The following is a 17,134-nucleotide window of genomic DNA, read 5'->3' as shown; positions in this document are numbered from 1 at the left end:
AGACAGAGCCTGTTAAAGTCAAACTGTAGCCGTAAGCTTTCGCTCTCTTCTCTCTCGTCACACATGCTCTACCGTGATACTGTGATTGATTCCACATTGCTGAGGCGTAGCTGCTGTCAATCAAGCAGTCCGTGGCAACAGTCGTCACGGAGATGTAGCAGTGCCAGACCACACATACTCACACACAGACACCTGCATGCATGCAAGTACACATATACACAACTAAATAAATGACAAGGGCACTGGCTCAGCAGGGATGTATTCGCTGTCCTGCTACCTGTCACATTATGGAGTGACAGACACACACAAGCACACACACACACACACACACACACACACACACACACACACACACACACACACACACACACACACACACACACACACACACACACACACAAACAGGTTGTAGAGGACACTGTGTTCATAAAAGAGAACACTCCCTGTTTTCCATTTATATATTCATAGCTGGGATACACATTTGACTAACAGCAAGGCTGCTCTCTTGGAACCGCGAATGGCTCACAGATGCTCAGAAGTAGAGAAGGGTGAAAGATTAATTAAGAGGACACCTCTGATTTTATTTTTGTGCCAAACAATGCCCCTAAATCCTAAAACCACATTTCCCCCAGCCTGTTGATGTGTTGAAATTTCACTTTTAATTGTGTGTGCTTCAAACCATGAACAGACATGTGTGTAATGCATCCTGTGGCAATAAGTTGTAGCATCAGCATCACATTCAGGGAGCACACATTTCAGTTCAGACGTTTACTGCACAGAAACCGAGGAGTGAGTTGTGCTGGGAACAGACAGTTGTTTGTTGTGAGACAACAAATTATTTTCGCACACAACCTGAATGTGGACACTCTCTTGGCTTCCACAGTTGAGGGACCACAAAGGTCCATTTGCCATGAAGAGAGGAAGTTGTTGAGCTGAACAGCTAGCGCAGCTCTGAAGCAGAGAAGGTGAGCCTCAGATGTGCCATATTGTGATATTAAAGATTTCCCAATTCCTGCCAAGACAAGAAACTGATTCAGGCAACTGATCTTTTGAGACCTAGTATTATTATTATTTTTTTTTTTTATGTGTTTGTTTGAACAGAACTCTCAACAATGAGAAGGACAAGAAAAAATTGCAAGAGATACGAAGGAGGAGCTAGGTCTCCAAGTCAGTCCGTCTCAGCAGCACTCAGGTTGTATTCTCAGCAGGACGGATAAATTAAGAGGCATTAAGATACTGGGACTGAGGTGGCTTTTGTGTTTCCATTTGAGGCTCAATCTCTGGCTGCACAAACTACTTAGTTCCACAACACAAGGACATTTCAGAGGTGGCAGCAGCACAAGCAGAGACGACTGCTCTGCAGAAATAGTGCTTGCCACTGAGTGCTGAGATTTGGCAGGTTCGGAAAGGGCCAGCTTTGGAGTATAGTTGAGTGTGTTAATTAAACAAGGTGCTCATGTTATGCTTGAAGAGGAAGCACGAGGTAACGAACAGGGCAACCAACCTCCCAATCATTATCCTGAAGGTAGATGAAATAAATTTACATCTGCCTCATAAAGACTGACTAGATCCTGGACAACCAGGATGCAGCAAAGCAAAAGTATTTAATTGACCATGTACTTGGGACAAGTAGAATTTCCTTTTACCTGCAGATATCACCCACAGAGGCATTTCATTGTTGATGGTGGGCAATCGTATGAGTTGTGTTGTTAGAATTTGATTTGTCTTCACACCTAAGTAGTTCATCACTTGCACAGCAGAAGCTTCAGTTGGGCACAACACAAGTGTTTACTCACAAGCAGCTTGGCAGCACTCACAGGTCTAATACACAATAACTGTAGTTAGGGGAAAAACATGGATGAAATGCATTTATTGTAGACATCCCCTTACTATACTGGTGGATGGATCCTGATTGGCTGAACAAGTGCTACATGCATCATTCAGTGTGTTGATCCACAGAGTGGGCAAGAGCCTATTAGACGATGTAGTATATGTGAAATAGCAAAAAGTTCAGAAAATGGAGTTGCATTGATTTTCATAGAAGAGCAGTATGTTACATGACTCTCTCTTTGGAGCAAGAGCTGATGAAAAATGACGATGAAGAGATCATTTTCTTCAAAGCTGGAGATAAATGCCAAGAAATTGCAAAGCCTCTACCAATCTGCTGGCTCATGTTGCCTTTATGGCTCAAAATCCATTCCCACACACTCAAGCACATACTAGCACATACACTAACAGAGGTACAATAACACACAGCAACAAACACTAATGCACAGACCTGAGCACATGCTCACTCTCTCCCTAATTGTCTTTGAGATGACTCTGCCACTCCGTGCTCAAATCTCTGGCACGATGAATGATGATTATGGGCCGGTGGAGCATCACTTTTGAAAAGCGACACTCACACATGAGTGCCTTTATTCATACACATTACCCAGCAATCACCCATGTGCCCTTGCACACCTACCCACATCCACATGCAAACCTTTTCTTACACAAACAAAAACACACGTTTTCAGACATAATATGGATTCATGCTATTCATATGATATTTGTAAAGTGATATTATAGAACACTAATGATTTTCTTTTTTCCAGGATAGGAGTTATTGGCAGGAAAAAGGAAAGCAAGGTCAGGCAGCTTTTCCTTTTACCTACTGTATGTGAGATTTCATAAAAAAAAAAAGAATAAAATGAAATAAATATAAGAGAATGTTTTTGAATTTTTAATTCAGTTATTTATTCATCTTATGTCACATTTTCTACTTTAAGAAACTTTCCATCAAAGATCAGGGACACAGACAAAGAAATGAGTCTGAATGGTTTCAACTGTGACATTTCTTGAAAAAAAACAAAGAAAATATAATTTGAGTGTGAAAGTTAATTTGACAACTTGAAAAACATACTTTGACAAAATGAATAAATGAATAGATAAAATAGAAAAAAGTACTTCAGTGAAATGTTGTCAGCTGAGCAAACCCAGTCTACTGAGAATTAACATGAAATGCACAGGAGTTGAAAACTTGAGATTTTCTTTCTTTCTTTTTATTTTTTAAACTTTGTCATATATACTAGGAACTGCTTGGTGCAGTGTCCCCCCCCCCCCCCCCCCGGTCTGTTTGATGGCCATGTCTGGCCCATGTATCTGAGACACAAGAACATCTTCTCTTCCTATTTTAATTTCAGCATTTTCTATATTTTAAAATCACTGGTCAATATCAATGATATGTGACATAAAAGTATCTCTGGTAAAAAATAAATGACCTGATGTCAATACAGTTCTTTCAAATAGAGACATCAGCCAATTCATTTCACATAATTTTGTCATTTCATTCTGAAGAAAGTAAATGAATTGCTGGAGGAGTGTTAAGTAGGGGCAGGAGAGTACAGAGAGACAGAGAGATGGGAGAGGAAATTGAAAACTATATTTTCACCAGGACGAATTATGTTCTCTTCAATTCTGCATTGCAAAACACATTTTGAGGGGGAAATGGGATGATAATGTAACCTGACACATCCTTCAATAATGATTTTCTTCAACAGTTCTGAAGAATCACGATAAACACACCTGTATGTGCAAAAATGTATTTTGATTAAGCCATGCAGTGGAGCTTATCATGCTACTTCTTTTCTGAAACTGTCACCAAAAGTGGCAGATTATTTTTTGGCATCGCTTGGACACAAATGAGACTTTCAAACAATTAGCGGGAAATTAATTGCTGGGTAGGGTCCTCCAACTTCAGATTGAGATAAGTGAAAGAGGAGAGTGAACGGAAGCAGCGAGACCATGACAAAACATTTTAAAGAGTGCCTAAATGTCATCGAAAGTGGGTAAAAGTGAAACTCTTATATGGGAGACAGTATGGGGGACATGGGTGGGGGTGAGAGATAAAGTGCAGGGGGTTGAGGGGTTGAAGCAGCTATTCATGGGATAAGTGGAACGGATACAGCACTGAAGTAATGACCAACATCAAGTATGAGTCTCTTTAATAGTTCGAGTTGATATGTGTTTGTGTGTGTGTGTGTGTGTGGGTGTGGGTGTGTGTGTGTGTGTGTGTGTATGCCTGTGTGTACACTGACATCTACAGTGTACCTCATCTGTCCTGATGAATGTTATTACCTGCTGCATTTGTTTCCTCTCATCATCCTCTACTCTCCCCTGATAGTCAACCTTGTATCATGCCTGATATACAGGTTTCACACACACACACGCACACTCATATACACACACGCGCACATCAATATGTAATACCACAGTCCTCCTCCTGCTGACGACGCACTATTATGAAATTTCCTCCTTTTTTATCCTCCTCCTTTTGGTCCGTCTTCCTCTATCCCTGCTAAGTTTAATACATTTTCACATACTGTGGTTCAAAAGTGCAGGCGATTCATAATACATTTTTATCACCTTGCTTATAAAAAGTGCATTAATTTGCCCTTCCAAAGAGAGAATGGAATAAATGAAGAATACAGAAAATACCTGACACAGAGCAAAACACAGCCCTCGACCAATAGCCTTTTCAAAAAGGCCTCTTCATTAATTCCAGACATAATTCTTACATTCCTGCAATTACAAATTAAGAAATAAGGCCCATGGCATTTTAGTGTCATTAACTGTGTCTCCAATATTTTGTGGAAATTTTCATATAAATTACAATGCAATCTGCATAAAATATGACTTGAATAAATTCTTTTTCCTATCAAAGACGGAGTAAGTGATTTTGCTTTGAATGTTCTTTATTCCTTGATCAATTCATTTCGTATGCATTACATTTTCTGTCAAGTATTCATCAAATTGATACCAATTTTTAAGCAGATAGGGCTCTCTGAAGGGGCTCTCCCTCTCAAGCAGATAGGGCTCTGAAATGATATTGGCATTAATTTTTCAAAAGTTTTAAAGCTACACTGGAATAGTGGTTGAAAGGTTTCCCTGACACTCGAGGTGAGGACCAAAGGATTATCAACAAACCTGTGGAGACAGGGTTCAAGTTGAAGTTAAATCTTGGTGGGCCTTTGCAAGTAGTTACCTAACTCTGAAACATTCCCTTGTGAAGCAATTGATGACTATTACAAGTTTGAAGTAGTCATTCCTTCAAATGCAGTCGAGTCTTCTTTTCCTGGGCAACCAAGGCTCTAGTGGGTGGATCCTTCATGGCCCAACCTGTCCCAAGATTCATTTCTCGCCAGTAATAAAAATAATATTGCAGCAAACAATACAGAATATGACACTTTTAAATGTAAGTATTGGGTTTCAGCTCAGTTCCACAGCTAACTTCTCATTTTTCTCATTTGTTCATCACAGGAAAAATGGATCATGAACACAGATCAGTACACCCACTACCTGAGACATATATATATCGACACCCTCTTAAAATAATGGCCTAAGTCATTTTTTCAGGTTTTTCAGGAAACACAAAAAACTCAACAAAAGAGTCACACTTTTGACATAGGCCATTATACAACCGGGGGTAGAATTGCATGTTCCCCTCAACTGAGGATTCAGGCGATTTTACCAGAGGTGGCCAGCATCATGAGGGGGTGATTTAGGCAAAAAAAACATTTTTGTCAAAACATGACTTAGGCCATTATTTTAGGAAGGTGACGATATGATCCTGTCATTATTAGAGGCTGCATAAGGGTAATCTCTCTCTTAGTACTTTTTCTATTATTCACACTACTGTTGGCCTCTGTGCTATAAGAATATGCGAAATGTCAGGTCAGTCACTGTGTGCTTATCAACAGGTGGTCCTAAAGTCAAATCATCCATTTTTGAAAGCATTTTTTATAGTGTGGTGTAAACATGATTTGCAGATCTTCTTGTATAAAAGGTGATCTCCATTTATTATTCATATATTCCCATGGGCAACCTGGCCTGAATGATGATGAGATGCTGATGTTGAATGACCAATGATGAGTGAGACCAAATGTATAAGCAGAACTGGCTTGAACCCATTATGCTTTACCCATTAGGTATTACTCAATGTGACCCAATAATAATAATAAAAAAATCACACAGCTATTCGTATGGAGAAATGTACATTATAAAACCTGTAAATTATAATGTGATGAATTCACAACAGAAAAATTCATCTATTATAAACCAATAATCAATGTTATAAACCAATAATTGATGCTTTTCAATTAACCATATACGCCTGAGCTCATTTTTTAGCAGGATGTGTGGTGAATGCAGGTATGATTCCTGCAGAATCTATCGAAGAAGTCTTCCCATGGTCCTTGCTTCCTTTCTGCATAGCAGTTGATGTTACACAACTGATAGTCCATCTCATCTTAAGGTTGCTCACCCCCGCAAAGATTGTGCATTGAGTATGCATCTATTCAACACTTCACATCTGTGGTGTATGTGAAAAGCATGTAAAAATGCTGAACCAGAGAACAATGTATAGTTACAACCAGGGCTGTTTTTGGGTGTTATGTTGTGGTCTTTTATCACCTAAAGGGGGCGCTGTTTTGGGCTCACTGCATGCAAGGCGCTGCTAAAGTGCAAACATGTTCTCCTGGCTCGAATAAAATAGCAGTCATAGCATGTTAGCTTCTCTCTCTGTGGTTTTTTCGTCTGAGATAAATTCCACACAATATTCTGTGAGATACATCCATATGGTGATCAGTTCTTATGTGGAGCTCCATTAGCCCCATGGCTGATTAGGCTGTTATGGTGAGGTCACAGGCATGTGGGGTGATCTTTTCCAAATAATATATTCTCATGGTATTTTTGTTGGTAAATCTTCAATCTACCTCCTATCTATTCTGCTCATGCATGACCACTGCAAAAACCTTAACACAGCATGCACTCCTGTTCTGGTGTCCTCCTTGCATCTGTTGAAGGAAAAATCATTTTCAAGGGAGTCATATTTCATTACTGCTGTAGTTTTGTTGTTGTTGTTGTTGGTTCTACAGATGGTGATATGCCTCTTCCTCTGGAGAGTCACCACACAGCCCTGTCATCCTATCACTTCTAGACAAAAGGCCTTATTCAGTGTCCTTAACTTTGCAATGAACTGGCTGATCTCATCCACCTTGTTGCTCATCACAGTCGTAGTTTGAGTTGTTTGTTTTGCATATTAAAACTTTTTGCTGTCAGAACGACAATAATTGCAATTATGGTCTGGTATATTTGTCTGATAATCTAATGAATGATTGCAATCTCACAACAGGTCATTATAGTCCAGTAAGGGCTGATTACAACAATATGAAGGTTTTAATTGCAACATTAATGAAGTACTATGACGTAGATACAGAAACAGTAAACCTGATTTAAATGTGATAAAAAAATATTTTCCTTCAGTAGCAATTACAATCTGAGTCAAACACGGCAAATTAACTGTATTAATGGAAATATACCGTCGTCACACCAGTGCTTGTGATCATAATCAGGCCGTGAGTATTCACCACAGGGAAGGCTTTTCTAAAGGGTAATCTGAATCACTTATATCCAGAAAGAATGGCTTGATTAATACAATTATTATTATTTTTGCTTGAGTAATTTACATTTGCACTTCATGATGAAAAGTCAATTGATCAACACTTTCATATTTATTTATCCATGACCTTTGTTTTGCACACAACACATGATTGACAGTCATAAATATTTTACAACGGCCAAGGAAAATGTTAATTCCTGACTGGCTGGCATACATCTATTAAAAACATATAACAAGAAATGCCTGATATGGTCCCCTTGTGCAGTTTTTTTCCATTGTTCTGCAGTAAGTCAGTGTTGAAAGTATGGTAAATCAGAGGAAACCCTAAAGGTTGGCTTAAGATTTAAGTTTATTTAAATTGCTGACACCAATGGTGTGAATTTCTAGGTTGCTGTAACCAGGGTATAATGTTTCCTCATGGAACCAAATAACTTTAAATCAAATTTTGATATTTGATATTTATTATTTATTAGATGTAATATAGATACTAAATAATATCTATAATATTAACCAACTACTTCTGGTAGTGAAACTCAAAACTCTGTTCAGGTGATCCCCTGATGCATCATCTCTCCATTCTGCAGCGCACCCACAGAAGGTAATTTGATGCTTCCATGAGACACTCTGTCACTCTCAGTCTGTCTTTTCCTGTCTCTAATCCGACACACACACTCATACTTTTCTTTCACTGCTCAATCATATTCTTTCTTGTTCATTATAGCAAGTCAAATACATGGGGCCAGTTCATCGACAACAAAAAAATCTCCTATACCAAATGATGACATGCATGACAGTTGCTCACTTACCAAACCAACTCATTTTCTCACCAATTACTCTTCTTCTCCTTCCTTCACTCCCTCTCATCCTCACACTCCCTCTCTCAGTCTTCAGGTACATTGTAATTAATGGAACATTATTTGAAGAGATGAAATATTTTTGATATATGTGAAATATATGGGATGTCACTCTACATTCATTATTCACAGAGGAAATTGTAAATGAATATGCACATACATGATTTTAATATATATTGTAGGTACACTCCATAGAACAGGCCTAGCGGATATCTGGACCAGCAGCAAGGAGCACAAAGGCACACTGGCTGAGGTGCACTCTATTGCCGCACTTCAACTGTCTCCATTACTTGTCTCGCTGGCTGAAACTCTGGAGCCACAGCTTTGAGCTCACTGGGTGGTTTTCAGCTGAGGCTTTTGAGGTCTAACTCTCCTCCTTTCATGCACAGGTCTGGTTCTGAGGCAATATGTGTATTCCTCTTCTCCATCAGCATGGTGAGACTCCTGCTCATCTCGTTGTTGTGTGTCTCTTGTCTTTTCCAGCGTACATGCTGACTCTGCTCACCTTGTTCCAAGGGCAAATCATTTACAGGCAGCAGACAGTTTCAATGCTGACTTTCTCTCCTCATGAAGAGTGCGGAGCATCTGGAAAAGTGTCCTGTTCAGGCGCTCCACAGGATTCCCCCCACAGGTGATAGGGGGTAGTTCAAGAATGGCCTGTTCCACCCAGCTCTTCAAGTCTCTGGAAAAGACTGCTGAACTCAAGGCCCTTTGGCTTTTCAGGGAACCCAAAGCGTGGGATAGAATCATAAAAGATCTTCTCAGCTGCCGTTTTGCCTGACTTGTTCTTAGTTGGATAGGCTTATGCGAAGTGAGTAAAGTGATTTGGCCACCTTTACTCGGTTCGACATGGAGATAGTCAACAGGGATGAGCTCAGGGGGGGCACTAGTTGTTATTGAGCCCATAAGTGCTCACTCCAGAATGTTCCCCTGCTTCTGCTTGACACAAATACACTGGCGAATGACACAGTCTTCAATTTCATATTGCAGGAAAGGCCAATGACACCTTTCCTTTACCAGGCAGGTGACTTTGTCAGCACTAATATGTCTCATATCATCAAGCAGGCGTTTTTAGCACAGTCAACTTCAGCTTACTGTTTCCCCTGTCCTGTCTCCCTGCACTGTATTCCCTTGTCAAGTATGTCTGTTCCATTCATGTACTAGTCTGTGTGTTTCTCGTCCCAGTTGTCTCCTGTCTGTAACATCAAATATCTATCCTCTTTTTTCAGGTTTATCACCTCACAGATGGGAGCTACTTCCTTCTGGGCAGCTCCAATACTTTCTGGAGTGATAACAGGCATGCCTGCAGGGGGTATATCATCAGCACCAGGACACAGCTGCAGCACAGCCACCCATGACACATCACTGTCTCTCATGACTTTGTTTCCTTGCCAGATTGCAGAGACCTCCTCTGGGGGCATGATTTAGGTGTACTCCTTAAGGAAGTCTTGGAGTGGCACTTGGAGAGGGTGTCGGCATCAGTATTTGACTTGCCTGGCTGATACTGTATGAGGAAAGTGGAAGTCAGCGAACTCACCCACCCAAGGATGTCCAACTGCACTTAATTTGGATAATCCCTCAATTTATTGCAGATCACCCACTTCAATGTGAGGAACTCCCGCTTGCCAGAATGGAGATGGTAGCAGGTGTGAGGGTCCATGAACCATAAGCAATGGCATGGAATTTGTTCCCTTTGTTGCTGATAGAGCACTGCCCACAGACCTTCATTTGATCCAAAGGCGAAGGGCAAATTATAATCTGGGTGGGCCAGGGTGGGTGGACTGGTTGATATGTCAACAAGGCATGACACTAGAGCACTGCGTTCTGCTGTCCACTGCATAGGTGCTTTGGCTTGGTCTTAGATCTAGCTGGGCTGGGTCTCTGGCGATACTCACTAAGACACTCTAGGATCTGAAACAGCGGCCTGGCTCTCCTAAAAAACTGTAGGGTTCTGTAATAGTCTAGAAACCCTAGGAGGGTTCTGACCTCTCCCACATTCCTTGGTTATTTCTCCACTGCCCCACTGCCTCATGTTCTTTAGGTTCGATCTGAACACCTTCCCTGGTCACTACATACCTGATGTTTAAATAGCTCACATTTTTGGGGTATAGTTTAACAACACGGTCTCGCAGGTGGCAGAGCACTCGCCTCAGGTCATCAACGTGGTCATGAAAAGGTTTGGATAAGCAGAGCACATCATCCAAACATGGAGAGCAGCACATTCTATGTAATCATACACGTGTGAGGGCAGCATATTGTTTCCCTTATTGCCTCCATGCTCACAACATACCTGTTGTGAGCATGCTGCTTCACGTGGTGCTAATCACACTGATGGTGCCATCACTTCTTGAACAGGATGCATATGCTCTCCTTGGCTTTCAGTATATGATCTGATATTATGAATGAATTCATGCTGAATACTAATAACCTGTCTGATGTGATGTGCTCTTCATACTGTACTACATCTAGTTTTGTGTTGTGCTTAAGGAGTGTAGGTTAAATTAAAAATGATTTTGATTTGAAATGAAATTAGATCCAGGTGAAAATACTGCAGATGATGTTTAACACAGAGAAAATGTATCCGTCCACTCTGTAATCTAGATGAATTATACCTCCAGTAATTATACTACATTTACCAATAATCAAATTAACTGTAGGACAACTTTATTTTGCAACAAAGTGTGGTAATAACTCTGACAACTAGCTTATTTAGAATAATCATGCCATGGAAATTAATTAAATCAATTAACATTCCAAGGCAAGTGTTTCTGATTAATACTCAAGGTAAATATGACTATGCATACAAAATACAGCTTTTCATTTGTGCAGCATATCTTAACAGTGGATTTGGCCATTGGTGTGTTTTACCTTGAAAGTTGTGCCATTCAAATGTTTACATAAAAAGGTCAACAAGAATTAATTAGTTAAGGCCTAGTTTGTCAAAAATACAATTTGATTTTTTCAGCATGAGAAAAAAAAAAGAGGTTTAACAGAGGCTTAGTTAAACTCTTCCTAGGACTGGAGTTGTGAGATAAAAGATGTTAAGGCTCTGTAAAAGTGTAAAGGACTCTTAGATGGGGTAAGGTAAGTGGTTTTATTGACAAAAGCGTTACTCTGATGGCTGACTGAGGAGGGTTGAAGCAGGGAATGGTGGAGACCGGCTGAGTGTGAAAGCAGGGGTGAAGGCGGAAGGATTGGCAGTGGTGGTGAAAGCAGTGGCTGGCTGGGGCTGGGATTCTGGACACAGAGAAAAAAGACATTAAACACAAGTAGGAAAAGGAACAATTAGAAACTCTAGAAAATATTTCTCAAATAACTAGAGTGGCCGAGAGCAAGACCACTGCTGAGCGGACGGAAGAATCTGGCGACGATTGGGGAGTGGCCAGGATTCTTTGAACAGGTTGCTTGATGAGTTGATGGGTTGCAGGTGTGGAATGATGCCAGGAGAGAGAAGCCACGCCCACACACACACACATACACACACACACACACACACACACACACACACACACACAAGAGGGGAGAGGGAAGAAACAAAGGAAAACCAGGAAACACAAGAGAAAAAACTCTATAGAGCTGTAACTAAAGAGCTCCCAATAAAATCAAATCAACTCCAATTTATCACTTACAGACTTCATGCAAGTTTAGCATTAATGTAATTTATGATTTAAAAATCTATTAAATCTTACTGAGCATTAATGTAGATCCAACCTTTCATATCAATAAATCAGTAGACAGTTGGAATAGGCTCTGCTACCCAAAGGAATCCAAGCCACAGAGTGAGATTCAGCAGGGAGTGAGGTAGAGACCCCGCTGGGGTAACAAGAACTGAAAATAACAAACACTTATTACGGAGATATGAAAAATACATGTTGTACAAGGCAAGAGCTGCCACCAAATATGATTTATAAGAAACCAAAACGAGAGGAAGATGTGATGGAGGGAGATATCAGGATAATCAGTAACAGAAGCCTGAGGCATCAAACAGTGACAACGAGTAACAGCAGCAGCAGCAGCAGTGACATCAAGGATCAGACGGGTGAAAGAGTGAGAAGATAAGATAATGAAGAGCAACACTGACTTGTTTTTGATGTTCATTCATCTCAGTAAGAGTTAGTGGATACCGCTCAGCTGAGGGCATGCTCCCATGCAGTATTTATGATGAATAGAAAATACATGAATGATGCATGGACAGGTCACATGCAATTGGTGTGTGTGCGTGTGTGTGTATGTGTGTGTGTGTGTGTGTGTGTGTGTGTGTGTGTGTGTGAATGTGTGTGTATGTGTGTGTTTGTGTGTGTGTGTGTGTGTGTGTGTGTGTGTGTGTGTTTCCCGCTAGACCTTAGTGTTTATTAATTACAGTTATATTAGTCAATTTTGTATTTAACAGCAAAAACATTAACAATAGAGGATCAGACACACACACACACACACACACACACACACGTACACACACTCATCAGGGGGTTTGCAACACATTTGCATCAGAGAGAGCATTTGCACCCTGCAGAGTAATGGATCGAAGTGGGAAATTATGTTTGCATGTGTTTCTGTTGAGAATGTTTGAGAGTGTGTGTGCTCTCATGTGAGTACATGTCAGTGGTTAGCCTCCCTCCAAACTCTGCGCAGGGGGAACTTTTCGTAGTAGCAGTTACTATGCCTACAAGGCTGCCAAAGATTCATCAAAGTCCAGCAGACTCACTGTTTATGCAGAGCTAGAAGAAGAGGCCGCTGCGGAGATCAAACTGGGGAGAGAGAGCGATCCAAAGTCAGTGATAGATGTACCTGAATCAATGAGAGAGATGAAATGAAATATTTCATCTCTGTTGAAAGAAAAAGACAGCGAAGGAGAGGGAATGAACTAGTGTCTGATTCTGTTCTGAACGCCCACCGAGTCCAGATACAGCGGTTGGATTGAGGCCAGGACGAGGTGTTCTGTCTACCTGTTTGCATCATGCCATAGTGTCCTGCATGGCTACATTACGACAGTGTTATTTCTCCTCAGCATGTTGGGGTTTGTGTGTGTGTGTGTGTGTGTGTGTGTGTGTGTGTGTGTTGGAAGAAGAGGGGTGGGGCAGAGGGTGAGCCATATGCCAGGCCATATGGGTCTGCAGGGGCTCTGCTCTGTCTGCCTGGGGGAAAGTAAACATGTCTGAAACACACAAACACACAAGTAAACACCGAGCCAAGATGCTACTGTTGATGACACCATTTGATAAATCCTCTCTACCCCCAGAGAGCTAGGGAGGGAAGAAATGACCAGAGGCTAACAATGTATTGTCTTGCAATTATAAGTATGTCTTGCTGCACTGACAAAACAATCATCATTCTGCATAGACACAGAGTTATGCACAATAAAAGCGCACGGTACTTTGCATTCTAAAATAGTTACACAAATAGCTGCAGCGGGGATCAGATTAAATCAAGACAATACTTCCAGTTAGGAAGTACCAGAATAGGATTTACTATCACAGAATTAATCAAGGGCAGAATAAAAAGTGTTCTTTGTTATGCTAGTATCTCAGCATGCAAGTTCATACAGTAAGTTTTATCAACAAGCTATGATGTGAGCAAAACACTGCCTCCTCTTCCATTCTGATTGAGGACTTCTTCCCATCAAATAAATGAATTTGGAGTTCAAAGCAGTATTAATTGATTTTTGGCCACTTAAGAGCAGCGGAACAAGCTGTAAACACAACACTGAAATACCATCTCCCTATGAAGTTGTTGTGGCGAACATATTAGCGAACCGTTGCCTATTTACACATCCAGCAGAAACGGCACAACATTAGCATTAATTTTAAACGCTGGGTCTGTTTGCTGAAAACAGCTGTTAGCAGTGTGTTGTAGCTACACTCTTACTGATGATAGCGGAGCAGCAAGAGAGTAACAAAACAAAGCAAAACAATGAGCTGAGAGACGTTAAATAGCTTTGGGAGCTGAGGGGAACTGTAGGGTTGGGTGATAATTCTGTTGCAGGTTCAACACTACAAGTTAACACTTAACCATTACATGTAATGTAATGTTTGATCCATTGTTGATTAAAAACAAAAATATTAGTGCCGCTTTAATTTTCTTTGTTTCACTATTATTAAAAAAACCATGCCACACCACCGCACAACCTCAGCCAAACTGCTGTGTAGCACAAACCATATTCCCTTAATGCCACAAATACAAGGCACCAAATCCCTGGATACAGTACCATACAATCCTTCATTACCTGATGTTTTACTCCTTTGCCTAGTGTTGTCCTGTGTTTCTGCTGAGTGAAGTGGAAGTTTTGCAAGAATCCTGGCTGCCTACCACATTTCTGTCAGGGCACGACAAGCTGCGGATTCCTCCATGGCCGTTTTATAATCAGTGTTGTGGTGGTTTGCCAGCTGACATCTGTTGCTTGGCACAATTTGTGCCAGCTTCCTTTTGCCTCTTTCATCAGTGAGCTGTTTCCAGTCTTTGGCTTGTCAGTGTCCGCTGGGGGGTGAATGATTCTTAGAAAAAACATGCAGCTCTTTTGACACTCCAACCTGCTTTACCAATTTACAGTAACTTGATGTCACAGCTCCCTTCTGTGACAATGATCTGTAGTGGTTTAAAGAGAGCTGCATGTGGGTCCTCGGGTTGAAGGTTGGTATCTTTAAACATTAAGCCACCCTGCACAGCATTTAATGATGCCTAAAATATGCTCATCATTATCCAAATGGCTACATCATTCATGCTCAATGGGTAATTTGTTCAAATGCTGCATCAGAAATGGTGTGCAGGTAATTTCCCTCCAATTTTCCTCTTAAATTCCTAGTTACCATAGACAGTGCTTCCTCTAATTCAAGTTCTCAAATCACTTCTTACTCGCATGCTTCAATACAGCAATCCATTTTTCTCCCCCCTGGCTCAGGGAAAAAATGAATGCGTTTGTGATAATGTAAAGACTGCCACGGCCCAAGGTCAAATCTCAACATGAAATAAATGGCAACACAAGAAATAACATATTTAACCAATCAGAGCCTTCCATTCAAGACCACGTGATTTTGTTATATTGGTTTGCAGAGTGGTGTGCCACAATACGGTGACTGATCACAACGGGTATTCAGCATGGTTATATGTTTGTGGTGTGTATATGCGTGAATGCATAGATACGTTTGCATGGTTTCACAATAAATCCATCTTTATTTGATATACGACTTTAAACAGAAGCTTTCGGGCTTAGCTTAGAGACTTGTGCTGTCAATGTGTGTGGGTGTACATGCCCGTTTGTTCATGCATTTGCTTGTGTGCATAACAGCAAGTGTGACTGCGTTTGTGTGCATGTGTGTTGGATGTGCAGATATTTATCTGGTGTGTCAGGCCCACAGTTGTTAAGAATTCACCGTAATTTATCAGTTTTACTGAAATAAATGGAATGAACAGTATGTCCTCCAGAATGAATATATTATGGTGGGGGTTTTGGGGGAAAAATATTATGTATGTGTGAATATGTGACTCACTTGTGTCAGTATATGTGTGCAGTCTTTTCCCCTTCTGTGCAACAGTATTAGAAAATCTGGGCAGCCAAAATTGAGAGTGGTACCGTGTGTAATTGTGTGTGTGTGTGTGTGTGTGTGTGTGTGTGTGTGTGTGTGTGTGTGTGTGTGTGTGTGTGTGTGTGTGTGTGTGTGTGTGCATGTGTGAAAGTGAGGTCATGGTACTAGGGGCTCTTGACAAAAGTGCAGGATGAAAGATTCCAAAATCCTACTTATCTACTCGCCCCACAGCGGCTCGCACTTTAACACACACCTCTCCAAACCTTTTTCTCTCCCAAGGCAGGTAACATCCAATCATCTAATCATTTCTCTTCATGTATCACCAAGCAGACAAACTTGCCTGCTGCATCCCAGCACCTGTCCATTTTCCTTTAGGGTTACTTTAATATCAAACTCTCATTCACATCCCTGGTGACAACAATATCACATCCCCATTATTCTCTCTGGTTACGGCAGATACATTCGGCTGGGGGTGTTTTACGCAAAACTTTGATTCGAGATTTAGTGCTGACTCCTGTCTACCACACCAAGGCAAAAGATGTGTAAGTGTTCCTTTTTGCTGCACCATACCTCATATCCTTCTTTCACATTTGAAGGCAGAGCTGCTCTGCAGACAGAATTAATTTCAGGCATTGGAGTGAGCCTCAGTGGGTGGAGAAAAAGACACAATTTTTCACACCACTGACATGTTGTAATTGGCAAATAGAGTTCACTGTATTATTAACCTACATATAGAATTTCATTAGACTGAGGTTTCAAATGCTAGTGACATCTATTTTTCATTCACTGAAGATCAAGGGATTCATGATCTTGGAATGACTGCAGGCTAGCAACCTCACATTTACCTCTCTATGACAGATGTGAACCTGTCAGATCAGCTGAACTTACTTTTAGCTTTTTTCAACCTCACCCAATGAGGTTTGACCAACAACATTTCAGCTTCCAGAGAAGCTTATCTTAAAGAGTTGCTTGTATCACTAAATCTCCAGTGAGCATCCTTGTCACTCATATTACGATATTCATGTGAATGTCAACCTGAGCAAGTAATATCTTTGATAATAACTCCCATACAAATTAAATGATTTTTTTTTGCAAACAGTTGTCCATTTACACATCTAGCAGACACAGAACAACATTAGAATTCATTTGAAGTTGTGTTTCTGTCCACCTGACAAATGGTGAAGTGAAGTCCAATATTCACTCTCCTTTTAGCTCTGTTTTGGTCCCCACCAACTCCTGAGGTAGATATCTGGTTCTTTAGTGGCTAAATGTTTCACTATGTTAACTAGTCACTAATTGTCTGTGTGTGTTTTTTTTCTTCT

At 40.8% G+C, this 17,134-nt stretch overlaps 1 protein-coding gene across 1 annotated transcript in view; it reads right to left on the bottom strand.

The window, feature by feature from the left end:
• The window catches only part of LOC130167099 (ecto-ADP-ribosyltransferase 4-like), a 33,452-nt gene extending 23,736 nt beyond the window's left edge, over positions 1–9,716 (bottom strand). Inside the window, exon 1 of the mRNA XM_056373081.1 lies at positions 9,534–9,716. Within this exon, the coding sequence (XP_056229056.1) occupies positions 9,534–9,716 (183 nt within the window). The remainder of the gene's footprint in view (positions 1–9,533) is intronic.
• Between the last annotated feature and the right edge of the window lie 7,418 nt (positions 9,717–17,134).

This window comes from Seriola aureovittata, chromosome 3 (genome assembly GCF_021018895.1).
Source record: "Seriola aureovittata isolate HTS-2021-v1 ecotype China chromosome 3, ASM2101889v1, whole genome shotgun sequence".
Lineage (NCBI taxonomy): Eukaryota > Metazoa > Chordata > Actinopteri > Carangiformes > Carangidae > Seriola > Seriola aureovittata.
This window is presented reverse-complemented; position numbering and strand designations above follow the sequence as displayed.